General features: G+C 34.4%; 3 protein-coding genes and 1 long non-coding RNA gene across 6 annotated transcripts in view; 2 read left to right on the forward strand and 2 right to left on the reverse strand.

Moving 5' to 3' along the window:
- Nucleotides 1–4,128: 4,128 nt before the first annotated feature.
- LOC144546690 (uncharacterized) lies at nucleotides 4,129–9,040 on the reverse strand. The gene is made up of 13 exons (XM_078295225.1): nucleotides 7,489–9,040; nucleotides 7,147–7,354; nucleotides 6,678–6,775; nucleotides 6,342–6,587; nucleotides 6,185–6,259; nucleotides 5,768–5,901; nucleotides 5,546–5,663; nucleotides 5,372–5,441; nucleotides 5,167–5,279; nucleotides 5,024–5,081; nucleotides 4,800–4,934; nucleotides 4,648–4,702; nucleotides 4,129–4,422 (listed from the first exon to the last, which is right to left on the reverse strand). The coding sequence occupies exons 1-11, from the start codon at nucleotides 7,750–7,752 to the stop codon at nucleotides 4,906–4,908; spliced, it is 1,413 nt and encodes a 470-aa protein (XP_078151351.1). The 5' UTR covers nucleotides 7,753–9,040; the 3' UTR covers nucleotides 4,129–4,422; nucleotides 4,648–4,702; nucleotides 4,800–4,905.
- The window catches only part of LOC144546693 (uncharacterized), a 29,455-nt gene continuing 9,326 nt past the window's right edge, over nucleotides 7,853–27,981 (forward strand). The window contains exon 1 of the long non-coding RNA XR_013508859.1: nucleotides 7,853–7,926. This is a non-coding gene — a long non-coding RNA (uncharacterized LOC144546693). The remainder of the gene's footprint in view (nucleotides 7,927–27,981) is intronic.
- LOC144546886 (uncharacterized) lies at nucleotides 16,822–20,805 on the forward strand. Of its 2 annotated transcripts, XM_078295473.1 has the most exons (11): nucleotides 16,822–16,933; nucleotides 17,054–17,235; nucleotides 17,517–17,724; nucleotides 18,104–18,201; nucleotides 18,289–18,540; nucleotides 18,623–18,853; nucleotides 18,936–19,142; nucleotides 19,225–19,299; nucleotides 19,593–19,720; nucleotides 19,815–19,921; nucleotides 20,000–20,805. In XM_078295473.1, the coding sequence occupies exons 1-11, from the start codon at nucleotides 16,837–16,839 to the stop codon at nucleotides 20,602–20,604; spliced, it is 2,190 nt and encodes a 729-aa protein (XP_078151599.1). In that variant the 5' UTR covers nucleotides 16,822–16,836; the 3' UTR covers nucleotides 20,605–20,805. The 2 variants fall into 2 exon arrangements, with proteins under 2 accessions (XP_078151599.1, XP_078151600.1); XM_078295474.1 differs by lacking the exon at nucleotides 18,936–19,142 and having other exon boundaries at nucleotides 20,000–20,801.
- Nucleotides 25,082–27,964, reverse strand: SCPL50 (serine carboxypeptidase-like 50). Of its 2 annotated transcripts, none has more exons than XM_078295226.1 (2): nucleotides 27,561–27,964; nucleotides 25,082–26,131 (listed from the first exon to the last, which is right to left on the reverse strand). In XM_078295226.1, exons 1-2 carry the CDS (start codon nucleotides 27,891–27,893, stop codon nucleotides 25,094–25,096), a joined length of 1,371 nt encoding a protein of 456 aa, XP_078151352.1. In that variant the 5' UTR covers nucleotides 27,894–27,964; the 3' UTR covers nucleotides 25,082–25,093. The 2 variants fall into 2 exon arrangements, with proteins under 2 accessions (XP_078151352.1, XP_078151353.1); XM_078295227.1 differs by having other exon boundaries at nucleotides 27,576–27,962.

Consider the following 27,981-nt stretch of genomic DNA (forward strand, 5'->3'; position numbering starts at 1 on the left):
ATATATTAAGATGTTTTTGGAGACCAAATTTTACAGTTTTTGGAAGTTTTTTACTATTTATTAAACCACTTTAAAAATCGTTGATCCAATGGTCCAGAAAATGTAAAATCAGTGATTTTCAAAGTGGCTTAATAAATAGTAAAAAAATTCCAAAAATGTAAAATTTGGTCTCCAAGCACATCTTAATATATAGATCGCATCTTACAATTCGGATTGACTATTCGGACTTTGAAAATAGAGAAAAAGGATTTGAAAGATAGAGTGCATTTGGATGCACAAAAATTTGGATGCATTTGAACCCTCCTCATGATTCTAAATCATGTATCTTAATTTCTTTGATCGAAAATTACACAGTACATTACACTACATGATAAGCCGTGTGACAAATTTTTGCAGCATTGTTTCTATATTTTAATTAGTTATATAAAAAAATTCATATCTTCTAAGAATTTTTTTTATTTTCTTCAATGAACTAATTTAAAATCCGAAAAAATAATTACATATGACTAGTTATGTTAGATGTGATGACGTCACGAATATTGTCATCACATGTGACGTGACATGATTATCAATTCGCTTGACGTTACTATATTCTGAATTTTTGTCCCAGTTGTAATTAAGCCTCCGGTATTAATTTGAATCAAATGTTGGAAGAGGAGGTTGAATTGAAGCATGCAGTTAATTCATAGTGTAGAGAAACATAATTGATGACATGAATATGTTATACTTAGCCTTATATAGTTGCAAGTTTATATCCAGTAAAACAAGAACTTTACTAAACAATAAAATTCCGACTATCATTTTATACATAATTTCCGGGCTATTTTTTGTTATATTAAATTAATTTACTTAGTGCAGAAGCAACGATCGATGAAATTAAATTCTCCTATTTGAAGGAAAATTCTTATTTTTATCGGGCCCACATAAGTTGGTTTAAATACTGTTTACAATAAAATTGACAAGCTTTTTTTATACTATTTTTAATGTTTGAATGAAAATAGAATAATTACTGCCTTAAATTCGAATCCTGGTTAACAAAAGATTATAGATACAATTTTCTTCTTTTTGAGAGGTATGATTTCCTTTGTATTGTACTTTGTATATATCAGTTATATTTCGATATTAATAATTAAGTTTATTTTTTTTTGATGAATTTTCCATTAACTTCTTTCCATTCTATTAGTAATTGGAAGCTGATGAGTATTTCTTGTTGATTTTCAAAAGTGCTATTACGTGATATATAGGTTGTGTGATGAATTTTTTTTTACATTTTAGCATTTTATTTTCTTCAATTAACTAATTTAAAACCCGAAAAAAAAAATAGTTACATGCAACTAGTCAAGTTAGGTTTTGATTATGTCACATTCGTTTGACATAATTATTCTCCGAATTTCTGTACCAGTTGTAAACCTCTGATATAATTTGCAACAAATGTTGGAAAAGGAGATTAAAGTGAAGCAGTTAATTCATAGTGTAGAGAAATCAATCAAAGGAGAGCTCCATTCTTATTTTTCCTCAAAAAAAATTCATAATATAGAGAAACATAATTGATGACTGTGAATATGTTATATATTAGCTAGCCTTATAAGTTAGCAAGTTTATATCAAGTAAAATAAAAACTTTACTAACAATAAAATTTCATACATAATTTTCAGACTATTTTTTGTTATATTAAATTGTATTACTAGTGCAGAATTAAGCATGCAACAATGAAGATTGAATTCTCCAATATGAAGAAAACTTCTTATTTTTATCGGGGCTCATATAAGTTACTTTAATTTTTTTTTTTGCAAAAATTGACAATTCTTTTTTTTTTCTATTCTATTTTTAGTATTTAGATTGAAAATATAATAATTACTGCTTTAAATTCAAACCCTGGTTAACAAAATTTCTTAAGATACAATTATCTTCTTTTTGAGAGGTATGTTTTCCTTTGTATGTTTGTGTAATAACTTTTCTGGAGAACTGGTTAGCACTTGGCAATGATTTTTGAGTCAATAATGTTTGCCTATATGTTTATAGTTTATATCATAATTTTTTTTTCTGAAGAGCTAAGGGAAATATTATGATAATTTAATTATCTTACTTTGGTACTTTGATACAAGTCTTTTGGAAATTTATTTACTACAGTCAAGATATCATGTAATTCAGTAATTAATCAACTTAACATTGGACGAACAGTCGTTGTGATAGATCCAAGGGGTATATATATACTACAGAATTCCATTAATTTAGCAATTTTTGTAAAGAACGCATATTAGAAAATTTGCAAAAAGCAAACTGAATTTTGAAATTTTGGTGCTTGAGTAATAGATCAATTACAACTAGAATTAGCTTACTGCTTACATGAGTGTTTGGAAAATTCGTTCAGATTCGTCACATCAACTCTATTAGCGTAAAGTGTGAACTCTGTATAATTTCCATAAATATAAATTTGAATTTTATACGTAATTTATATTTTTGGAAAGAAGATGATGTGACTTGATAGAGTTGATGAACGACCCTTTACGTTTAAATCAAGTAAAAATGTAAAATGTTTCCGTAAAATCCGAAAATTTTCGTATGGATATAAATCAATCTACTGGTTAAATACCAGTCTGAATCAGTTGAAATAAAGGTTACTATATATAGAGGTATAATTCAAATTGATTAAAGGTACATATTTTCTAGATTAAAGATAAATGAGTATAAATACTCAGTTCGGTACGTGGTACCAAGTACCAACAAGGTATATATTTATTCTTCTTTGTTTTTTTCATTTACGTATCAACCTGAGGATTGCATTGGTTTTAGGTTTCTATAACATGCTGGCATCATTTGCCCTCTTGCCTGGGTTGTGCCTCTCCAGTTCCAATCAGGATAAAGCAAGCTTTTGCCTTTTTATTTTTGTTTCGTACCTATCTACCGTTTGAGTTACAATATTGTGGGGAGTTGCAAAGTAAACAACTCTCTGCTTGATGAGATGTGCAAGTTATTTGAGAAAATGGTTTATAAAGGAATTCCTGTTTCAACATTTTTTTTTAACACTTCATTACATGGGTTTTTCGAAAATGGCCAGCTGGTTGATGAATTCATACTGTTTTTGTGAATTAAAGAAAAAGAAAGGGACATTTTGTTGATGGAAAGATCATTATACATCGTTGTTCCCTTTTTCGGGTAGTTTTGACTTTTGATGATGTAAATAAGAGTTCAATCAGCCTCAAAATTGGTAAGATATAGGTGGTGCCTCCTTAGATCAAGATCGGTAAAGGATGGATGATCTTCCCTTGCACAAAATGCAGAGGGGGTAAAAGAGTTCACGGATCAGGGTGTCGACATGGTCAATACCTATCTGTCGATATTTTTAATTAAAAGGGAGGCAATAGCACATACAACTCTTTCATGAGTTCCTTTTTGAAAATTTGAAATCAAACAGTGAAGCTCAGGTAATATGGATTTCACTTTATCATTTGATTCTTGAGTGAGTCTATGGTACTATGCATATTACGATTTGTTACCGTGCTATGGCTCTATATTCGAGTTTTCAAATCCTAACGGTCGATCCGAACCGTTCATCTTGTTCTCCGTATTAATATGTGTTTGGAGACCAACTTTTACATTTTTTGAAATTTTTTTACTATTTGTTTAGATTTATTGAAAATCACTGTTTTTGGATGGTCCAGAATTTTCAGATCAAGTGATTTTCTAAATATCTAAAAAAATAGTAAAAAATTTTCAAAAAATGTAAAATTTGGTCTCCAAACACATATTAATATGGAGAACAAGATGAACGGTTCGGATCGACCGTTAGGATTTGAAAACTCGAATATAGAGCCGTAGCACGGTAACAACCCGTGATATGCATAGTACCATAGACTCACTCTTTGATTCTTATATTGAGAGCAACTCATTTATCTTGCCATCTTTTCTATCTCTACTGTTTTGCTACTTGCCAGTCATATCTTCTGTTCTCCCGTTAACCTCAAAAATAGTATTGTGATTATTCTCCCAAAACTAAAGATAATTTTTAGGTCCATTATTCCCCCCTTAAATTTCATATAATATTTACAATGTTAAATGTCTTTTCTACTAAGATTATATTTCGGTATTCACTTAAAAATGATTATTTCCCAAATTTCAGTGTCATTCATCAGCTGCATTCATTCAAACCAGAGCATGTGACACCCTCAATGCTTGAAGAGTTTAAAAAAAAAAACCCAACTATGACCTAAAGAAAATATACTCATCAAAGCTAAAAATGAAAAGCTTCCTATTTGCCATGACATATAGTATAGACAAAATATAGTACTACAACTTTCGACAAACAAAAAAAATGCTTTAACATCTTAGGTACACTAAAACAGAAGGCATATACAGTGAATTGTATAGCTTTTAACAAAAAAAAGGTCAAAGAGAATTTTGTCTTCAATTCTTCATCACATCCTTTAGTTCGCCATGGCATGCAACAAATGAAAAGAAAATTCGCATTAACAAAATTAGTTTAAAATAAAGAGAGAAAACTTGCATAAATGAAAGTAAATTAACATAATCTTGTTGTTAATGATGGGAGTTATCACTTTCAACTGAGGGCAATTGCGCTTGTCATGACCCTCTTTCTTGCAAACCAAAGAAAGAGAAAGAAATCCAAAGAAAGATAAGAAAATGTACCATAAAGAGGAGATCCCTTCAAGGTTTTGATGAGTATAACTAAACACTTAGCAATCTGTACACAGTAAATAAAGAAAGAGACAAAAATACAATGTTAAATACACAAGTGCACAAAAAAGTTTAACAAACAATTAAAAAATAAAAGTACATACTTGATTAGCAGTAGATACTTGTGCTTATAATTCACAGCTCTTACTTCTTTTCTCTCCAAAAATATACTCTCCATGGTCAAAATCTTCATTTCTTTCACTATGCCTATCACATGACCTTCTTCAAGATTTTTATAGCTGATGGAGAGGAAAAATGATTTAAGAAGCTAGTAGTGTAGAAAACTAGAAGAACAGAAGAACAGACTTGTCTAATGAAAGAACTGAACCTGAAATGCAATCCACCAAAGACTTCACCATTTCACAACACAGTTCTTTGTCATCTTCCTATAAATAATTATCCAAGTTTTCTGTTATTTTAGTAAACTGGTGCAGTGAATAAAAGAAAATTATAGGAAAAGCCTTGTGTAACCTCATGCATAGCTTCAATTAGAGAATTAGATATCACACAGAGCAGTTTAACTGCCACACATGGTTTTTCCTTCTGAACCGCCAATTTGGCTGAGCATAGGAGCTTTGACATTGCTAAATGAAATGTTGAATAGAAAAATATCAGTCTACAAAGCAAGCAATTCAGAGAAATATAAAGATGAACAGGCAATACAAAAAGAACAAACCTGAAATAGTAGCTTTCCTGACATTCTTGTGGAATTTAATTTTCAGAAAAGGTAATAAGAGACGAGCAACCTGCATTTAAATAAAAACTATTAAGAGTAGTGTAGTATGCAGAGATCAGACTACTGTGCTAATTTGCATTAAAAACAAAAGAAAAAGGAAATAAGGAGAAAAACCTTGTCTATCCAAGGATAGAAATCCTCCTTGAGCTCATCAGCATAGCACCATAGCATGTAACATGCTGAGGCTTTTTCATCCAATAATTTTTCACCAGCACCTTTGCCTGTTTTAACCCTGTATCCATTTAATTGTATAATCAATATCTGCAATAATCATATCATCCATTATACCACCAATTGTGTATTTAATGTAAATATGAGTTATTGTTTTGTACATACTCAGTATTATCCATGTTAGATGAAGAAACAATTAGTTCTGAATCTGACTGAGCATACTGAAGCAAAGGAGGCATGACAAGCTCCATGCAAGGCAAGAAATCCCGGCCTAGACATTGAAGTAGTCTCGTCCATGTCTAGATAATATTTAAGTATATAGTTACATCATTATGTGTTATTAAGATAAATGCCACCTAAATCCTTTGACTTTTAGTTAAACAGAGGTCGGAAGGATTATATATTTCCCAAAAAATAGAATAAAACAAAATTAGAATTGACAGTAGGATTAGTTCCAATAGATAACTAGATTTTGTAATCCAGTAAGACATTTACTCCTGGTAATCACATGACGTGCTCTATTCAGAAAGTCAATTTATGTAAATATTTGGCAGAGATAGGAAAGAAAGTAACGGAGTATACTATGAGCAGGGAGCCTGTAGCTGGATCACGTGCCTCCATCTTAGCACCTTTGAATGACATCATCTCTTCCATCACCTGCAAGAAAATAGCACACTGGATTTTAGAATAATTAATGTTTGTGAAAAGAAGAAACTATGAACATAATCTGGCTGCATACCTCTTTGGCATCATTCCTGAAATGACCCATTCCTAGACCTGTACCAATATAATAGATGCATTGCCCTGAACTGGCACAAAGCCTTCTGTCGGGATCAGCTTTAGAGATTTCAGCTTTGAGAAAATGTTTCAGCTTTGGCATAATATATTTGTATATAGTTTCAACATATAGATGTGTGTGCTTTAGTAAAGTAGCAAGAAGTCCTAGAATCAGTAATGCATTGTGTTGCACAACCCTGTTTCCTGTCTGAGTAAAGCAAAATGGTGGAATACAATTATATTGTTAAGTATTTAACCAAAATGGAAAAAAACTCATAATTCTTCACAGAGTACATACCTGTATCACCGTATATGCCGTATCAAAAAAATTATGCAAGTAAATTTTCAAGATATCTTCACTGCACCAGCACATAAAATTCCAAGCAGCCCAGGTGGCTTCCACCTGCAAATATAACCGCTACTCATTATTCAGAAATATCATGAGTAGCACAGAAAAATCTTAAATATCACATGTCCAGGAAAAATAAGATTCGCCATTTATACTGCTTCTAAATAATAAGAGATAACAAAATTTCCTCAACTAACCCTCCATTTATGTGCACATGATGAGGAAGAGAAGAGCTCAATTTCTATTGTTTGCATTAAAAAAAAAAAGAGATTTTTTTAAAAAAATAAAAATAAAAAATAGTATGCAAATAGCCCACTAGCACATAGGAGATATTTGACATGTTGACATTTTACAGTCATGAAATAAATTAATTCCAATATACAAATGTAATAGCAGATGCAAAAAAGTATGGCACAACTACATTCCTGAATATGGGGACAATCAAATCTCATGGCTTGGAGTAAAGCGGGGAATATTTTTTCATGGTATTGGTCCTCCAAATCGGGTTTCAGATCTACTAAAAGTTCACACATCGCAAATCGTGCAGCCCGCATGACCCTCGGGTGTTTGTCTTTGAACGATGCCACCATCATTTTCACAATTTGTTCCAGGTTCTTTTTCAACGCCTGAATTCAAAAATTAATTTCCAACAGAAAATTGTTGAACTTTTGTACTTAGTAAGGCACAATAGTAATTAGTCACCCACCTAATCAGACCTAACACCATATCCAAATCATAGAACTACTAACATGTTACTAACCTCAACACATCCTTTAGCTATCTCCTTGAGGAAAAACAAAGCCGCGTGCCGCTTCTTCCAATCAGAATCTCTCAGGTATCCCGGCAACAACTTGATGAGCTCTAGTACAAGCAAATCTCCGCCCAGAGCAGCTGAAAGAACGTTGGAGAATATTTTGGCATCCTTACCTGTATCCTTATCCTCATCATCCTCCATGTCTGACAACATTTTCAATAGTATTGCAACAAGCCGATCCAGAAAATGTACTAACTGTTGTTCTACCATAACTGTTAGCCACAATAACCCCGCCAGAAAAAAATAAAACAAATATGTGAGAAAAGAGAAAGAAATGGGATGCTATCTGTCAAAGCAGTAAGCAGGCTGCTAAAAAGAAGAATGAGGAACAGAAATAACACCAACACAGAGGATGCTATCTTGCCAATTTGCATGGCTTCAGATGTGATTGGTACAAGAGAAGTGCAAATAGACATTTCAAGATAGTACAATTCAATAAGAGAAAAAAGAACAACTAAATTCATCACAAGAAATCACAGACACTTAATTTGCTGAGAAGACACTTAATTCATCACAAGAAACACATAGTTACAAATTACAAATATAAGCATGCAAGAGTTATATACATCATTATGTTTGTGAGATAAATCAGTCTACTGAATAATGAATACAACAATTAAATATGATAAACATCAAATTAGCAGTACCCGGTTCCTTCTTGACAAGTATAAAAACGAGCTTCACGGCCTCGCATCTCAATTCTTTGTTTACCTTATCAAACTCTGCAATATACAACATGGCCTCCAGGACCTTCGACAAGCAGGGAGAAATGAATTTGGGTTTTAAAGAGATTAAATTGGTCAACCCTATGACAGCCTCTTTGGCCAACTCTTGGTCGTTACCAGCAAATGCTTGTCGTAAAACAGAAATGATGTCCGATAACAGGCATTGTAACATTTGATAATTCTCATCATCAGGAGGTACAATACGAATCAAGGCAATAGCAGCAAGTAAAGCTGCGTCTCTCTCATTCGGTGCATCCCGACCGCTCAATTCAATTTTTAAAGAGCCGCGAATAATTGAGTGTAGCGAATCAAGGCGTGGAATAATGAAGTGCCATTTTATGAGGTGGGCAAGTTTGGAAAAGATAAAGAGCGCCGATTCTCGCACCCGGGGCGAAGTGGACTTCACCGCCCGACATATGTACGAGAACAGTTCTGGCCAAGAATCGCTAGGTAACAAATATGAACCGAGTTCAATCACGGCACCTCGGAAGTTTCCAAGAATACATCTTGTTTCTTCGTTGACCTTGTCGTTAACAAAATTGATGAGGTCATTTTTCAAGCGGGATTTGAGATCGGGGTTGAGGTGGGGCCAGAGTTCGGGGATGCGGCGGAGGTAATGGCGGAGGATGATAGCAGTCTTTAAGCGGAGGTTGGATTCCGCCAGAGAGCAGATGGTGTCAAGGAGACTTCTAAAGAATCCATCTGGATTATTTTTGCTCTCCAAATCTAAACGCGGCATCGGGAATGGTACGTCTACCCTTGACACAAAGTCACAAGTGAGCTCTTTGCTCTTTGCACTTGGCAGCCGATGATGAATTAAAGAGTTACTCTTGGAAGAGTGTTTGTTTTTAGATTTAAGTAGAGTCCGAATCTGCTGAGCTATTCCGAATATTTTGAGTTATCCGACCGTTGGTAGAATGCACGGATCCTTTAAATTTTCTGTATAACTTTTGTGTATAATTGATACTTTCAGGGTATGTTTGGATGTACTGAGTATAGCGAGAATAGCGCTCTTCTGGTATATTCAAACATATTCAACTATTTCTATAAAAAGTCGGAATAGCAATGGGTGCTCTCTCAAATGTTCAATCTCTCTATCGCTATTCTAAATGTTTAATCCAAACAATATTTTCGCTATTCCGAATAGCACCACATCAACATTATTTTCACACTCTTCTAAAAATCATTGTTCTCATCTACTATTCTCAAATAGTAACTGTTCTAGCTATTCTAGAGTGCATGTACCCTCAATCTTTTGTATAACTTTTGTTACACTTTTAACATTCTATACAGTTTTTGTTACGACCCTTTTATATACCAAACAATTTTTATAACATGTATCAATCGTCACTGCCAAAACGAAACGAGGCTCTCATCTAGTTTAGAATCATTTATGTCTATTTTTTACTATGAGAGCAATAATAAAGTAGGAGTGTAAACGGAGCGGATAATGTTGATATCATATTCGTATTTGTCTTTTAATGAGCGGATACGAATAGTAAATGAATATCAACATTCAAAATTAAATCCGTTTTAAACAGATACAGAATGAATAATCCACGAATACGAATTTGAATACGATCGGATAATCGAGTTATATATACATGTACTAATTAACCAATTTTAAATATTAAAATAAATAAATCATTTTAGTTAGTTTATAATTTAATTAAATACAACAATATAATTTCAATGATCCGCCTAAATTAAGTGCCACTGAAGCACTTGAATAGTATACAATAATACAAGTCTTTTTTGTGACCCATTCCAGATATGTTCTTTTTGTGTTAGTCCCACAACGGTAGAATAAGCAGGAGGCAAGACTATATAACTCTCCAATTAAGTTATTACCTTTTTGTTGTAGAGAATGGAGAGGAGAGAGAGTAGTAGTTGGAATTGATGCCTTTGTTAAAAACCCACGTGAAGCAGCTAAATAGTACACTCTATGTGAAGAGCCGAAATTTTTATTAATAGAAAAATAATTAAATAAATATTGATAATGGAGAAAGAAATTGTGTGTGTATTTTTTTTTTTTATATATCTAAGAAGAACGTGATTGTTTATCACGACCTTCTTAGCGAAATCTAATTACAAACTCATTAAACCGGGGAAAAAAAATTGGCATTCATAGACCATCATAGCCATGGAAATTCTGGCCTTCATACTCCATCACAGCCAAAGGGGCATAAACAAAACAAAATAAAATCACCGTCAGAGGTGTTCATGGCATTTGTATGCCGTGTCCAGAACTCTCTTTTTGTGCCCTTTAGCCATAATAGACTATGAAGTCATCTGACTGTGATAGACTATGAAGTCCAGAGTTTTATTTTTCCTCGCGGTTTAGTTAAGGGAAATTAGATTTTCGCTAAGTTGGCCGTGATAGTTTATAACGTTCTCACGTTTTTTCTAGATATCAAAAAAACACAATTTCCTTCTCCATTATCGATATTTATTCATTTATTTTTCTATTAATAAAAATTTCGGTGTGAAGAGCAGACAGAGAGTATCATTTTGAATATAGTACACAACCCACGTGAAGCATTTGAAGTTTGAAGAAGGGGAATGGATTGGGTAATGAATATATGCTTCGTTTAGTTCCGGATAGATTGGATATCCGCTCCGTTTGTGGATGGAAAACCGAATCCAGATCCATCTAAATTAGTCTTCTTTAATAATTATCTGAATCCATTTATCCAAATTTGAATCCGATCCGAATATGGAGCGGGTTCGGACAGAGTTTACCGAATCTGTTTTCACCCCTAATATTAATGACCCATTTTTCTTTGAAAACAAAAAAAAATGCACTTGAGATATGCAGAAAAAAAAAATTGGGATTTCATTGCTTTTAATATATTTTGTAAATATTTAATATAAAAATGTATACTTTCTAAATAAAAAAATCGGCGGATTAACACAGAACTTTAACTTATCCGGTGGAGAGCTGCATGAATTAAGATCACCTATGCTAACAGAAATTTCGAGTTTAGATCCAGATCGTCTGATATGCTTAGTCACGAATATTAAAGAATGTGTGCATTCTATTAACGGTCCGATCTAAACTCAAAATATTTGGTTACCTCAGCAGATTCTGACTCACTAAGAGTGTGCTCCACAAATTTCAAATAAAAAGAAAGAAAAAGAGAGAGATGGAAGAAGTAAGAGAGGAACTACTCTCTCCAAATATTCAATTATTTAGTTTTGTATCTTTGTTTCTCTTCTTTTTTTCTTCCCTTTCCTTGACTCACACACTCCTAAGGGCCTGTTAGGTGAGTTGATTCCCATGGTTATTATTTTAAAAATTACTTGTCTATAGAAATATTTTCTAATACTTGTTCGGTATATAAATTTTATTTCCTATTTCACTATAATATTTTGTCCTTGTTCTCTTCAATTTTTATGGAAAAAATACCGATTTTTTTATTTATATCCAAAATAAAATATAAATTTAAAAAACTAACCAACTAGCTAATGAAATTGCAAAACTACCCAAACCGGTTAACCATTAACCGGACTCAAATCAAATTTCCGGTTATTGGTTTCCCGGACCCATTGAAATAGTCCGGTTAACCATTAACCGGAAATTTGATTTGAATCCGGTTAATGGTTAACCAGATTTGTGCATTTTCCTTTTCTTTTTTTCTTTTTTTTTTAAACAGAAATTTTTTTTTTATTAAAATATTAGAAATGTTGAATATATTTCTTTGAAAATAGATGAAACACAATATAATTTGATTTATTAGAAAGACTGCAACAAATAGCCCGGATCAATATTTTTCAGATCGGATTTTTCGCGGCTGTAAGAAAAATTAATATATTTCTTTATGTGTTATTGAAAAAAATAAAAATGCTTAGATTCCGAGTTATTGATCCCGGTTCAAAAGTCACTTCTATGTAATCTAGAAAATATTGTGATCCTTCTAGGACATTTAATTTATGAAAAGTTGTATCTATTTTTGAAAAAAAAACAAAAACTTTAATTTATTTAATGATTGTTTTTAAAAAAGAATTCTCAAAATAGATACAACTTTTTATAAATTAAATGTCCTATAAGGATCACAATATTTTCTAGATTACATAGAAGTGACTTTTGAACCGGGATCAATAACTCGGAATCTAAGTATTTTTATTTTTTTCAATAACACATAAAGAGATATATTAATTTTTCTTACAGCTGCGAAAAATCCGATCTGAAAAATATTGATCCGGGCTATTTGTTGCAGTCTTTCTAATAAATCAAATTATATTGTATTACATCTATTTTCAAAGAAATATATTCAATATTTCTAATATTTTAATACAAAAAAAAATTCTGTTTTAAAAAAAAAAAAAAAAAAACCGGTTCACTGCTAACCGGACCTTCTTTCACGTGCCCACACCCCAATGCATGACCCCCACCTTTAAAAATTAAAAAAAAAAGGTCCGGTTAACCGTTAACCGGTTTGGATACTTTTCGATTTTCATAACCCGTTTGGTTATTTTTTTAAATTCCTTTTATTTTATGGATATAAATAAAAAAATCGGGAAAAAATACATTCACTTGGAACTCTATTTTTTTTTCCCCTGATGGTGCGCCTCTTGTGAAGAATCAAAATAATTGAAATATATAATAACTTTTTTTTATCAATATTTTGTATTTTTTTATCAATATTTTGTATTTTTTTTATTGAACTGCCATCATGTTCTTTGGGACCAACTCAACCCGAAATCAATTAGATTTTTCTGGTTATCTTATAAATTGAAAATTATAAGCAAGCTTTAAGCGTGCATATATGATAATCACCCGTATGCTATGATAGTTTTAAAGATTATATGCAAAAGCATTTAAGTCTTTTTATTAAAACAGACTGCTTAATATATCAGCGACATATGTTCAATTTTTGTACTGGTACGGAGAAGGTCCGGACCGGTACAAGGGCTTGGAACTAGTAACTAGTTTTTTTTTACTCGCATAAATTGTTTGTACGTTTTATCAGAAGAAGACATGAAGCAGTAAAATAAAATAAATTAATGCAAACAAGAAAACCAGTTAAAACCTGCAAAAGAAAATAAACATTCATAAATACAATTAGATGATTTATTACTATTTAATGAAGAGATATTGAGTTCAATCCTCTCTGAACAATATGAAACACATTTATAGACAGCCTCCTTTTTAATTTGCTTAACTAGTTGTGATATTCATGTATCCTAAAAATACTGTTTTAATTGGAGAAGGTCGCCACTTGATTATGAAGGCCACGATACTCACAAGCTTACAGTGCAGCGCAAAGAAAAATAAAAACAAACATGTGAAATCGGTGCAAGGGTCAAATATCAATTTAATACAATAAGCTGATAATCTTGTGGAGCGGAGAGAGAAATAAAAAAAAAATGTGAAATCGATACCAAGGATTAAATACCAATTTAAAAGATTCAAAAAAAAGAAAATATTGCTGATTTCTCATCAAAAGATTCTGACAAAAGCGTAATTTGATCAAAAGAAGATGAATAAGCCAGATTATTTGAAGAATGAGCTGAAAATGAGTGATATGGAAATTGGAAAATGAGTTGAATAAGTCAGATTCTAACAAAAAAAAAAAACTAATTTGTAATTAAAAGGTTATGAAAACGAGTGAAAAGACTAATTCCAGAATATGGAATGCAAAAAATCGACAAAAAAAAGTGTAATTCCGAGAAATTTTTTTTTTTGACGTGCTTATCATTATTGATTTCTTATATTACGAAGATTTTGAGGGACAATAATGTAATTTTTCTTCTCTAGCAATTGATGGTTGTATTCGTTTATGTTAAAAAAAGAGTAAGTTATTGGGTGCGGTTAGGACCGGTACCAATGCATTTAGGTATATTAGTATGCAAAGATTAATACAGGATTCATATGTGAATCTGTTTTTGGTTTTGAGGTTTATTAGCAAATAACCGAATTCGAGGTCATATCCAAAGTTTTAATGAAACAATGTTTAAGTTGTGTCTTTTTCTTAGTATATTCTTAATATGTTTAAGCACCAGGAAATATGTGTTTCTTTGACCAAATTTAACTCTTTACTAATTCTTAATTTCTTATCTTTCTGGGACTTATTCATAAATTATCTACTTAAAAGAATAAATGAGAGAAGGCTAGTGAAAAGTATGGGAGAGAGGCCCGTGAAAACTTTCCACAATTCATTTGAGCAAGGATAGGCTAGACATTTGCTAACGGGTAGGACGGGTAAAGGGGTAGGTCGGGTACGGGTAAAACCCGTAACGGGTAGACGGGTAATTTTTCCAAAACCTCTATCCGGTCCGTTTATTACCCGTACCCGTTGCGGATTGACGGGTACGGGTACCGCGGGTACGGATCCGGGTACGGGTCCGGTCCGCCCGGTTTTTTTTTTTTTTTTTTTTTTCTGTTTTTTCCCTTTTTTTTCTGTTTTTTTCAAAAAAATTCAAATTTTTTTGAAGTGAAACGGGTCGGGTACGGGTAACGGGTACGGGTATGCGGGTAGATGGGTACGGGTAACGGGTACGGGTAGACGGGTACGGATATAACGGGTTTTTTTTCAAATTAGGTTGTCCGGTCCGTTTATTACCCGTACCCGTCTACCCGTTTGTACCTGGGCAACGGGTACGGGTACCACGGGTAACGGGTACGGGTACCACGGGTAACGGGTACGGGCCGGGCAAAACGGGTTCTACCCGTTCCGGGTTTAGCAAATGCCTAGGATAGGCGGTCCAAAAATTATTGTTATAATAGAAGAACTAATTTAAACCATTGGATAAAGTTCAATGGTTAAGATGAGAGAAAAGTAGGAAGCTGTTTTTGTCAAAGAAAAACAGCGGAGTCGGATTCGTACAATCAAGTATTCAATTAAAAAAATACAATTCAATAATATAAAGGCTAAAATTAATTAAACAAGTACAATTTAATTATATAAAAAATTATTAAACAAACATAATTAAACTAACAACACTTAATTTTAATAGATTAAATTAATTTAAGTTAAATTCTCATTCTGACATCTAACATAATTATTTTATATTTACCTAACACTTATATTATAAAAAAGTTTCATAAATTAAACGATTTTAGCTTTGACAAATAAAAGTTCTCACTTTCATATAAAAATTCTCATTCTAATGAAAGTTTGATGTTACCGAACAGTCCTAAGAATTCATCGGGTTATAAGTGCAAAAGAGCTCACCTACTTGTGACTTGTCCCATTCAGTCATTATACGAAAATGTTAAGGTCAGAGAAACCACGGCCACCACGCCCGGCCCCGCCCCCATTAGACGTAAGCGACGCCAACACGGAGAGGCGTTTAAGTTTGTTGTGCACAGAAAATCCAAGTGGATTCTTTAAATACATCCTTGATATCATTTGCTCTCCGACGACTGACTCCCAACGCCGCTTCCAGGCTGCTGTCGCCCTCCGCCATTTCCTCCGCCCTATCCCCGAACTCTGGCCCCGCCTCAACACCGATATCAAATCCCGCCTGAGAGATGACCTCATCTGGATCAATTTTTTTAATGCCTTGGTCGAGGAAGAAACAAGATCTCTTCTTGGACCATTGCGAGATATCGCGATTGAACTCGGTTCATATTTGTTACCTGACGATTCTTGGCCAGAAATTTACTCGTCCTTGACTGCCACATCGCCGCGGGTGCGAGAATCGGCGCTCTTTATCTTTTCCCGTCTTGGCCACCTCATAAAATGGCAGTCGATTCTTCCACAACTTGATTTGCTACGATCATTGATTCGCTCCTCTTTAAATAGTAAATTTAGCGGTGTCGATGATCCGGATGAGAGAAATGCAGCTTTACTTGCTGCTATTACCTTGATTCATATTGTACCTCCTTCTGAGGATTGTAAAAAGTTACAAGACCTGTTACCGGACATGATTTCTGTTTTACAACAAGCATTTACTAGTGGCCATCAAGAGCTTGCCAAAGAGGCTGTCATAGCGTTGACCAATTTAATCGCTGTTAAACCCAAATTCATTTCTCCCTGCGTGTCTAAGGTCCTGGAGGCCATGTTGCATATCGCAGAGTTTGATAAGGAAAACAAAGAATTGAGACGCGAGGCTGTGAATCTCGTGGTTACACTTGCCAAGAAGGAACCGGGTACTGCTAATTTGATGTTTATCATATTTAGTTGTTGTATTCATTATTCACTAGGAGTTGACTACCATAGACCGATTTATCTTACAAACATAATGATGTATGTAACTATTGTATGCTTATATTTTGTAATTTGTAACTATGTGTTGATCATTAAGATACTCTTGTCAGAAAATTAAGTGTCTGTGGTTTCTTGTGATGAATTTAGATGTTCATTTTTCTCTTATTGAATTAACTGTACTATCTTGATTTGTCTAATCTCCACACACTGTATATATTTGCACTTCTCTTGTACCAATCACCTATGAAGCCATGCAAATTGGCAAGATTGCATCCTCTATTTTGGTGTTATTTCTGTTCCTCATTCTTGTTTTTAGCAGCCTGCTTACTGCTTGGAAAGATAGCATCACATTTCTTTCTCTTCCCTCACATATTTGTTTTATGTTTATGGCGGGGTAACTGTGGCTAACAGTTATGGTAGAACAGCAGTTAGTACCTTCTATGGGACGATTTGTTGCAATACTATTGGAAATGTTGTCAGACATGGAGGATGATGAGGATAAGGGTACAGGTGAGGATGCCAAAATGTTCTCCAACGCTCTTTCAGCTGCTCTGGGTGGAGACTTGCTTGTACCTGTGCTCATCAAGTTGTTTCCGGGATACCTGGAAGATGATGAGGATAAGGATACAGGTGAGGAGAATAACTTCAAATATGCCAAAACATTCTCCAACGCTCTTTCAGCTGCTCTGGGCGGAGATTTGCTTGTACCAGAGCTCATCATGTTGTTGCCGGGATACCTGAGAGATTCTGATTGGAAGAAGCGGCACGCGGCTTTGTTTTTCCTCAAGGAGATAGCTAAAGGATGGGTTGAGGTTTGTAACATGTTAGTAGTTTTATGATTTGGATATGGTGTTAGGTCTGATTAGGTGGGTGACTAATTTCTATTGTGCCTTTTGCTTTTAGTATCATAGGTAAAATTTAATAATATTAGTGTGCTGCCTTTTTGATACAGCAACAGTAAACCTTTTCTTCACTTGGTTTGAGATTTGGGTTTTCATTGATGATTGTATTTGAAATTGCATAACTTATCCTAATTAATTACTAAGTACAAAAGTTTAACAATTTTCTGTTGGAAATTAATTTTGGAATTCAGGCGTTGAAAGAGCATCTGGAGCAAATTGTGAATATGATTGTGGCATTGTTCAATGACAAACACCCGAGGGTCAAGTGGGCTGCACTAACCGCGATGCGTGAGCTTTTAGTACATCTGAAACCCAATTTGGAGGACCAATACCATGAAACAATATTCCCCGCTTTACTCCAAGCCATGAGATTTGATTGTCCCCATATTCAGGAATGTAGTTATTATCAAGTTCTCAGTGCCATGCTTTTGTGCATCTGCTGTTACATTTGTATATTGGAATTAATTTAATTGTGACTGTAAAATGTCAACAAGTCAATTATCTCCTATGTGCTAGTGGGCTATTCTCATACTATTTTTTTTTCTTAAAAATTCTCATATGTTTTTTAACGCAATCATTAGAAATTGAGCCTCTTTTCTTCCTCATCATGTGCACATAAATGGAGGGTTGGTTGAGGAAATTTTATTATCTCTTATTATTTAGTAGCAGTATAAATGGCAAATCTGGTTTTTCCAGGACATATGTGATATTTAAGGTTTTTCTGTGCTACTCATGATATTGCTAAATAATGAGTAGCGGTTATATTTGCAGGTGGAAGCCGCCTGGGCTGCTTGGTTTTTCATGCGCTGGTGCAGTAAAGATATCTTTAAAATTTACTTGAGTGAAATTTTTGATGGGTTATATACGATGATACAGGTACGTACTCTGAAGAATTATGAGTTTCTGTCCCTTTTGGTTAAATACTTGACAATATAACTGTAGTCCGCATTTTTCTTTACTCAGGCAGGAAACAGCGTTGTGCAAGATAATGCGTTACTGATTCTAGGATTTGTTCCTACTTTACTAAAGGAACGCATGGGAATCTCTTATGTTCAAAATATGTACAATTATACTATGCCAAACCTGAAAGTTTGTCTCAATCCTGAAATCTCTGAAGTTGACCCCGACAGAAGGCTTTGTGCCCATTCAGTGCAACGCCAATATTATATGGGTACAGGTCTCGGAAAGGATATTTTCAGGAATGATGCCAAAGAGGTACGCAGCCAGATTATGTTCATAGTTTCTTCTTATCACTAACATTAATGATTCTAAGATCCAATATGCTATTTTCTTGCAGGTGATAGAAGAGATGATGTCATTCAAAGGTCCCCGACAGAAGGCTTTGTGCATGGGAATCTCTTATGTTGAAAATATGTACAATTATACTATGCCAAACCTGAAATTTTTTCTCAATCCTGAAATCTCTGAAGTTGACCCCGACAGAAGGCTTTGTGCCCATTCAGTGCAACACAAATATTATATCGGTGAAGGTCTAGGAAAGGATCTTTTCAGGAATGATACCAAAGAGGTACGCAGCCAGATTATGTTCATAGTTTCTTCTTTTCACAAACATTAATTATTCTAAGATCCAATATGCTATTTTCTTGCAGGTGATAGAAGAGATGATGTCATTCAAAGGTCCCCAACAGAAGGCTTTGTGCATGGGAAAGGATACTATGCCAAACCTGAAATTTTTTCTCAATCCTGAAATCTCTGAAGTTGACCCTGACAGAAGGCTTTGTGCCAATTCAGTGCAACGCAAATATTATATGGGTACAGGTTTGGGAAAGGATCTTTTCAGGAATGATGCCAAAGAGGTACGCAGCCAGATTATGTTCATAATTTCTTCTTTTCACAAACATTAATTATTCTAAGATCCAATATGCTATTTTCTTGCAGGTGATAGAAGAGATGATGTCATTCAAAGGTGCGAAGATGGAGGCACGTGAGCCAGCTACAGGCGACCTGCTCAAAGTATACTCTGTTACTTTCTTTCCCATCTACGCCAAATATTTACATAAATTGACTTTTTTGAATAGACTGCGTCATGTCATTTCCAGGAGTAAATGTGTCACTGGATTTCAAAATCTAGTTATCTATTGGAACTCATCCTACTGTCATTTCTAATTTTGTTTTAATCTTCTATTTTTGGGGAGATATAATCCTTTCAACCTCTGTTTAACTAAAATTCAAAGGATTTAACTATTTAAGGTGGTATTCATCTTATACCACATAATGATGTAACTATATAATTAAATATTATCTAGACATGGATGGGACAACTTAATTGTCTAGGCCAGGAGTTCTTGCCTTACATGGAGCATGCCATACCTCCTTTGCTTCAGTATGCTCAGTCAGATTCTGAACGAATCACTTCTAACATGGATAATACTGAGTATGTACAAACAATAACTCATATTTACATTAAATACACAATTGATGGTACAAGTGATGATATGATTATTGATTATACAATTAAATTGATGCAGGGTTAAATCAGCCAAAGGTGCTGGTGAAAAATTATTGGATGAAAAAGCCTCAGCATGCAACATTCTATGCAGCTATGATGATGTTCCTCGGCATGTCTCCTCCACAGGTACTTTTGGCTTTCTTTATTTACTTGCACTATTCCCTGATCTGGTTCTTTAGCTTGCTGTCATCTCTTCTTTTGTAGATACTCCAGCTGCGTCAGTGTTTCGACAGTTGGCTGAGTTGAGGACAGCTTGTGCTCGAGCTAGGTTGCCCTTGCCCCCTGTGGATATCTCTCGAGTCTCATTGATCAACTCTGTCAGATTTGCTCCACAGCTTGCTGAGCTTGCGGGAAGTGATATAGCCCCCTGCTTAGTACTTGTAGGGTCGATCTCATGGCAGAGACTCAGGTCTGACTACCAGCTGCTGGGGAGGGCTTATTCCGAATATGCTCAGACCCTGGCTAGTATTGAGTTGGATCTTACACAGGCCCAACAGACTCTTAGTTTTCTCGAGCATCGATTTATCCAGGAGGTGACATGGCACTCCCACCTCGGGGCGGTCGGTGCCAGCCTCAAGGCTTTGGAGCATGCGGCTCGTTTGATCACTGTGCTTGAGCGAGACCTCGATGGTGCGTATGAGGTAGTTACCTTTTACTCATCTTTGCATCAGGAGTGCTCTCGTGCTCATGCGGAGGCTGGGGCCCGTTTTACTGCGATGTTGATGCATGATCGATCTCGCAGGGAGCGGATTGAGGGGCACTTGGGCAGGATAGCTAAGGTTCTGGAGGAGTTAGCTTCCTATTCTTAGGCTTGAGTTGTGATCTTGCTTTTGGATATGGTTTGTATTCGGACAGATTTGTATTTGGATGTATTTATTCACTTTTTTGCTTGTTTGGTTCATTTGGACGTTTTGGACTCATGTTTTTGGCTTGCATGGTTTTGGGGTTTTGTTTTTGTGAGTCTTCTTTGTATGAGTCGTTCTTGGTGTTAGGTGGTTGTTTAAGACACGCGGGCTGAGGCACAGTTCTAAGCCTAATTTTGTCCAGCATATATAAAGCTTGTTCGTCATTTTATGACTGTTTAGACGATGACAATTGTTTAAAGGCATAATTTTGAAAAAGCCTATTTTGAATGTGAGGCTTTAATTTTGGATCTCACATCTCTCCACTTGTGGAAACTTGTTTGTAATGTTGGAATTTTACTCGCTCCCCTTACACCTTGGACAAGTCTGTGGTTCTAGTTTTCTACACTACTAGCTTCCTACATAGATCATTTTTCCTCCCATCATTAACAACAAATTTTTGTTAATTTACTTTTCATTTTTGTAAGTTCTCTTTATATTTTAAACTAATTTTGTAAATGCAATTTTTCTTTTCATTTGTTGCATGCCTTGGCGAACTAATGGATGTGATGAAGAGTTGAAGACAACTCTCTTGACTTTTTTTATTGTTAAACCGTGGTATATGAAAATTACTGTATAAATAGTTAAAAGCTATACAATTCACTCTATATGCCTTCTGTTTTAGTGTACCTTGTTAAAGCAATTTTTGTCGTCAAAAGTTGTAGTACTATATTTTGTCTGTGCTCTATGTCATGGAAAATAGGAAGTTTTTCATTTTTAGCTTTGATGAGTATTTTCTTTTGGTCATAGTTGGGGTTTTTGAACTCTTTAAGCATTGAGGGTATCACATGCTCTGGTTTGAATGCATGCAGCTGATGAATGACACTTAAGTTAGGGAAAAATTTGTCAAAGTTGTCAAATAGAATCTTCATTTGGTACATGGGGAGACCATTCATCCTTTACCTCCTCTTGATCTAGGATTCAAATCTGCTCCTTTTCTTGAGAAAAGGAGCACCCTCCTATTCTTCAATCCGAACTGTTCAAAAGCGATCAAACGGCTTCAATTAATTTTTTTTATATCAATATAATCTATTAAAATGAATCATATGTAATTGAAGCCGTTTGATCATTTTTGAACGGTTCGGATTGAAGAAAAAAAGGGTGCTCCTTTTCTCAAAAAAGGAGCAGATTTGGATCCCTTGATCTAAGGATGCAGCACCTATATCTTCACCAATTTTGAGGCTGATTGAACTCTTATTTACATCATCAAAACTACCCGAAAAAGGGAACACCGATGTATAATCTTTCCATCAACAAAAGGTCCCTTTCTTTTTAAGCAGAGAGTTGTTTACTTTGCAACTCCCCACAATATTGTAACTCTTTTTTTGAAAAATAGTGGCATATATCACCGATTTCATTGAAATAAAAAACCATAGCATATTTGACCTGATACCAAAATCAAATATAACAAGTCTTTACAGCGGTTCAAAACAAAAACAACAACAAAAAAAAATACCAAAACATCATAACATGCACAAAACTAAGACACACAATATTGTAACTCAAACGGTAGATAGGTACGAAACAAAAATAAAAAGGCAAAAGCTTGCTTTATCCTCATTGGTACCAGATAGGCACAATCCAGGCAAGAGGGGCAATGATACCAGCATGTTATAGAAACCTAAAACCAATACAATCCTCAGGCTGATGCGTAACTGAAAAAAAAAAGAAAAAGAAGAAATATATACCTTGTTCGTACCTCCGAACTGAGTATTTATACTAATTTATCTTTAATCTAGATAATATGTTCCTTTATTCAATTTGAATTATACCTCTATATATGATAACCTTGATTTGAACTGATTCAGACTGGTAACCAGTAGATTGATTTATATCCATTTGAAAAATTTCGGATTTTACAGAGACATTTTACTTGATTTAAACCTCTATCAGGGTCCACCGAACTGGTAACCTCTAATGGTCACGGACATGACCTATTTATACTCATTTATCTTTAAATTTATTGTGCTATTATTAATGAAGAACCAAACGGATTGAAACTATTATTTGATGATCACTCTAAGAGACCAAAAACTGTCAATCATTTATTTATTTATTTGTTATCCATTATCTAACCACTTTAATTTAGAATTTAATCCAAAGAACCAGACCCTGCTTTAAGATCGGGTTCGGTCTGGAACATATATTAGATTTTTATGATTTTTGTATTTGTTAAAGGTTTGATAATAATCATCTCATTTATTCATTTATTCTGAGCGAGCAAAATTATTATTGTCTTCTTCTTTTTTTGGCAAGGTTTCTAAAGGTCGTCCATCAACTTCATCAAGTGACATCACCTTCTTTCCAAAAATATAAATTACGTAAAATTCAAATTTATATTTATCGATATTATACAGAGTTCACACGTAACGCAAATTTATATATATCGATGTAATTCAGTTTGCTAAATTATTGGAATTCTGTAGTGTATATATATACCCCTTGGATCAATCACAACTACTGTTCGTCCAATGTTAAGTTGATTAATTACTGAATTACATGATATCTTAACACGAATCTAAGAGCTGCGACCGAACATGGGGCCTAATAGTTGATACGTGAAGACAAATTGAATGGGCCGAAGCCCATTTGGTCTAATTGTGGCCCAAGTCATTTCCAAAATCTCCCCTGAAATTTTACTTTAATTAAAAAGCCCAAACCGTGAAGTTCACTCTCGAACTGCTCTCTCTAAACAAAAACTAAACATCTAGTTCAAGATATTTAAACTAGAGGGTGTCTATAGTACAATCGTTCATTTTATCTTTCGAACAGTGTAGATTAAATCGTCAATTGAACTCTCCGTTTGACTCCGTTGCACAGATTGTCCACTAAAAGGGTATAATAGTCAAAGAAGAGGCAAAGATTAGTTAGGACCAGTTCAAAAGAGCTGAAGAAAGTCTGAAAAGAGATGAATAAACAAGATGCCAAAAAGAAGAGGCAGGACCCATTTGTCAGCAATAACTGGGATGTTCCGATCAGACCTGTGGCGATGACAGACAAGTATCTCTGAATTTCAGCCCTGAAACTTTTATCATAAAGTGTTCCAAAATCTGATCGGATGTCTCCCACTTTAAATTATTTAAGGATAAAACAGTCTTTTTTTTCTGCTTCGTTATATCTTTCTCACGGCGGCCGATTTTTTTTAAAATACTCAAAAATAAAATTATTTTATTAAAAATAACCAAGTTCTGAGTGGAATTTTAAAATACTCAGGCCGCAGATTTTTTCCGCGCCCCGGAATTTTTATTCCGGGCCGCGGAAAAAATTCACGCCCCCAAATTTTTCTTTTTTTTAGATTTTTTTTATTCCGAGCGCGGATATTTTCCGCGGCCCGGATTTTTTTTTTTTTTTTTTTAGAGTTTGGAGAAATAAATCCATGGTTTGATTTATTTTTTTATAATATATGTATATGTATCTATAAAAAATACACATAATTGACACAAATTTCAATTTATTTGGATTTTTCTGCAATTAGTTATGAATTTCCAAAATTCTACTGCAAGAAAAAACTTTAAACATCCATAACTTTGGCTAGGAAAGTCGGATTTGCGCGTATGAGCACTTTTCGGAAAGGGGAGAACGAGACGGATCCAATTTTGTCTGGGTGGTACACCGGACATTGTCGCATCGGAAGCATCAGAATTTAAAAAAAAACGTCGTTTAGTGCCTCAAAAACTCAATTTAAGTTTTCGTTCGGCGGTAGATGTACAACGATCGGTATTTTGTTTAGTATAATTCAGGTTTTTGTAGTGTAATTATTAATTGTGGAATTTTTTAGTTTGCATGTAGAGTAATTTAGGTTTTTGTATAATTATATTATATAATTATACAAAAACCTTAATTATATATAATTATATGTAATTATATTATACATATATTATATTATATATACATACACATATATTATACATATATTATAAAAAAATAAACTAAACCATGGATATTTTATTTCTCCAAACTCAAAAAAAAAATCCGGACCGTGAAAAAAATCCGCGCTCGGAATAAAAAATCTAAAATAAAAAATAAAATTCGGAGTGCGAATTTTTTCCATGGCCCGGAATAAAAATTCCGGAGCATGGAAAAAATCTGCGGCCTGGATATTTTTAAAATTCCATTCAGAACCTGATTATTTTTAATAAAATAATTTTTTTTTGGTATTTTTAAAAAAATCGGCACGGAGGGAATAAGACATCGTTAGATCCCAGTTTAAAATGGGTCTTTAAATTATGATAAAAAGATGTAGACAAACATTATTGACTCAAAAAACATTGTTAGCCATTTTCCCTAGAAAAATTATTACACAAATACACCTAACCTAAATTTATTGTAATTTCCGTGGCTAATTCAGTCGCTTCCATATATTCTTGAAGCGATTTTGTTTCTGCATTTCTTACCGTCATCTAAGCGATTTTATTTTAACAGCTTTTTTCTCTGAAGAACCAAACAACCTTTTCTGCATAACCCAATCCTCGATCATTGCCTGAGCGCTAGATCCTTTGTCGGCCGGCACGAGATGCCCAGCACCGGAAATAACAACATGACTCAAATTCATAAATCGCTGCACGTACCCGAAAAGCTCCCCGTCAACCTTCCAAACCTTTCTCTCTGCCTCCAAGAACCCCTCCAATCCATCCCAATTCATCTCCCTAATCCATGCCTCGGTCGAAACCACGCCATCTCGCAAATCATATATCCCTTGGTACAACAAAACCCTGGTTTTCCTCACCAACTCCTCGACCATGTATTTCGTGCTCTTCATTATGTCGGCATGAAATGCTTCGGCAACTTGGTCGCTACACCCGTCCCAAAGTATCTTTTCAGTTACACCTAAAGCCTCTTGTACTTCTTGCTTGTTTAAAAATACCGACAACCCCTCCGTCTGGTACGGCTTTGACTTCGTCATGTCATAAAGTGTAGCGAGCCCTGTGACATTTTGTAAATAGTTTAAAATGGTTCCACGTGCATCAGAAGCCTCGTTCCACTTCTCGGCAAGTGTTAACTTAACAGCTTCAGCTTGTAGAATTTCCAAGTACACTTTTTGTTTCGCATTGATAAGGCCGGTGAAGTATGCCGAATCGGCATGGGTAGCAACTTGCACAACCGGGTGTGTTAACCCATTGCCTATCGCTACCCCCTTCAAATTGATTCTTAAACGACTTGGTACAATTGCATTTTGTGTTAGTATATAGTAACCGATGGAGGGAACATACTTTCCGGCATAGCTCTCGCCGGTTATATAAAATGGCCGGGAACGGAAGGAAGCATCTGAAGCAATGAAGGATTGGAGAACAGCCCAGAGATGAGATGCCACAGTTGACTGGTCATGAGGGATATCAGAGGTGCTTTTAGCAACACTGAAGCCTGAACCTATTGGGTTGTCGATAAAGAGCAGGCCGAATCGACGGTTCCATGAAAATGGATTCGGGTAGAGAGACTGTGCTAATTAAGGAGATATATAGGCATGAGATGAGACTAAAATTACATTGATTTAGGAAATGAGTAATATATATTTCAGGGTTACAGAGGATCCAATTTCAAACAGAATAGCTTAATTAAGTGAGCTGATGTCATCGAAAATTTAATTAAAAAAATTAGGCCCAGTGGTGAATAGTGACATATCTAATATCAGGATCACATTACTAATTTATTGGTATGGAGTTTATCCCGATTTTTTTTTAAATATCCAAAAAAAAATTATTTTATTAAAAATAATCAGGGTCCAACTGAAATTTTAAAAATACCCAAACCGCGGATTTTTTCCGCAACCCGGAATTTTTATTTCGGGCCGCGGAAAAAATCCGCACCCCAAATTTTTTTTTTTTTTAGATTTTTTATTCCGGGGCGCGGATTTTTTCCGCGGCCTGGATTTTTTTTTTTTTTTTTTTTAGAGTTTGAAGTTTGGAGAAAGAAAATATCCATAGTTTGATTTTTTTTTTTTTTAATATATGTATAATATATGTATATGTATATGTATATGTAGATATATTATATTATATATACATATAGATATATTATATTATATATACATATACATATAACATATAGAGATGGGCTACGGTGAGTTGCAAAGTAAAACGCGTTTCTACTTCACGTCGTATTTTTATTTTGAAAGTCCAAACGACCGATCCGAACCCTTAAATGTTTAATCCATATTGAAATGTGCTTGGAGACCAAATTTTATATTTTTTAAAATTTTTTTACTATTTATTAAGCATTTTTGAAAATTGCTGTCTTGCTGTGAACAGTGAAAAACAGTAAAATTTTCTGGACCATCAGATCAACGACTTTCAAAATTGCTTAATAAATAGTAAAAAAATTCGAAAAAATGTAAAATTTGGTCTCCAAGCACATTTCAATATGGAGAACAAGATGAATAGTTCGGATCAACGTTTTGAACTTTAAAATCGCAAAATATGAGCGTGAAGTAAAATAGTCGCTTTACTTCGCAACTCACCATAGCCCATCTCTATACATATATTATACATATATTAAAAAAAATAAAACCATGGATATTTTCTTTCTCCAAACTCGAAAAAAAAAATCCGGGCTGCGGAAAAAATCCGCGCCCCGGAATAAAAAAATCTAAAAAAAAAAAAATTCGGGGCGCGGATTTTTTTCGCTGCCTGGAATAAAAATTTCGGATCGCGGAAAAAATCTGCAGTTTGGATATTTTTAAAATTTTAGTTAGACCCTGGTTATTTTTAATAAAATAATTTTTTTTTTTAGTATTTTAAAAAAAATCGGGAGTTTATCAAATACATACTGAAATGGTCAATTTTCCTTTCTAAAAAATAACAAAAGAAAGGAATTAAGCAATAGTATTCTAATTCAAAATAATTGTGCCAAAATTTAGAATTTCTTACAGAGGAGAGTCTTACAGGGTAAGAGGAATTGGAAGAAAGAAGCCATGGTCCAAGCTCGAACAAATTTCCAGTCATGGAGGAACACCCGGGCCCACCTTGCAGCCATAGAAGGAGAGGTGTGGTAGCCAGAGATGAAATGGGTTGTTGGGCTTCATAGAAAGCATAGAAAAGAGAGGAAGAGATGGGAGGAGAGGGGGGCAGAGTCACTGGCAGATAACCAGATTTTGTTGGAAGTGCTTGTGTGGGGTAGAGAGGAGAACTACTACTTGGTTGAGTTGAGAGAAAACAGGTGATTATAAGAGAGAAAAGGAGAGAGAGGTTAAGGGAAACCATGGATAGAGCGAGGATGAAAAGAGAAGATGTGTGTATGTCTTTTGTTTACTGAGCTTTCGTCAAGAAAGTGAGATATCAGCTACAAGTG

The sequence above is a fragment of the Carex rostrata genome, chromosome 30 (genome assembly GCF_964058835.1).
Source record: "Carex rostrata chromosome 30, lpCarRost1.2, whole genome shotgun sequence".
NCBI classification, from domain to species: Eukaryota; Viridiplantae; Streptophyta; class Magnoliopsida; order Poales; family Cyperaceae; genus Carex; species Carex rostrata.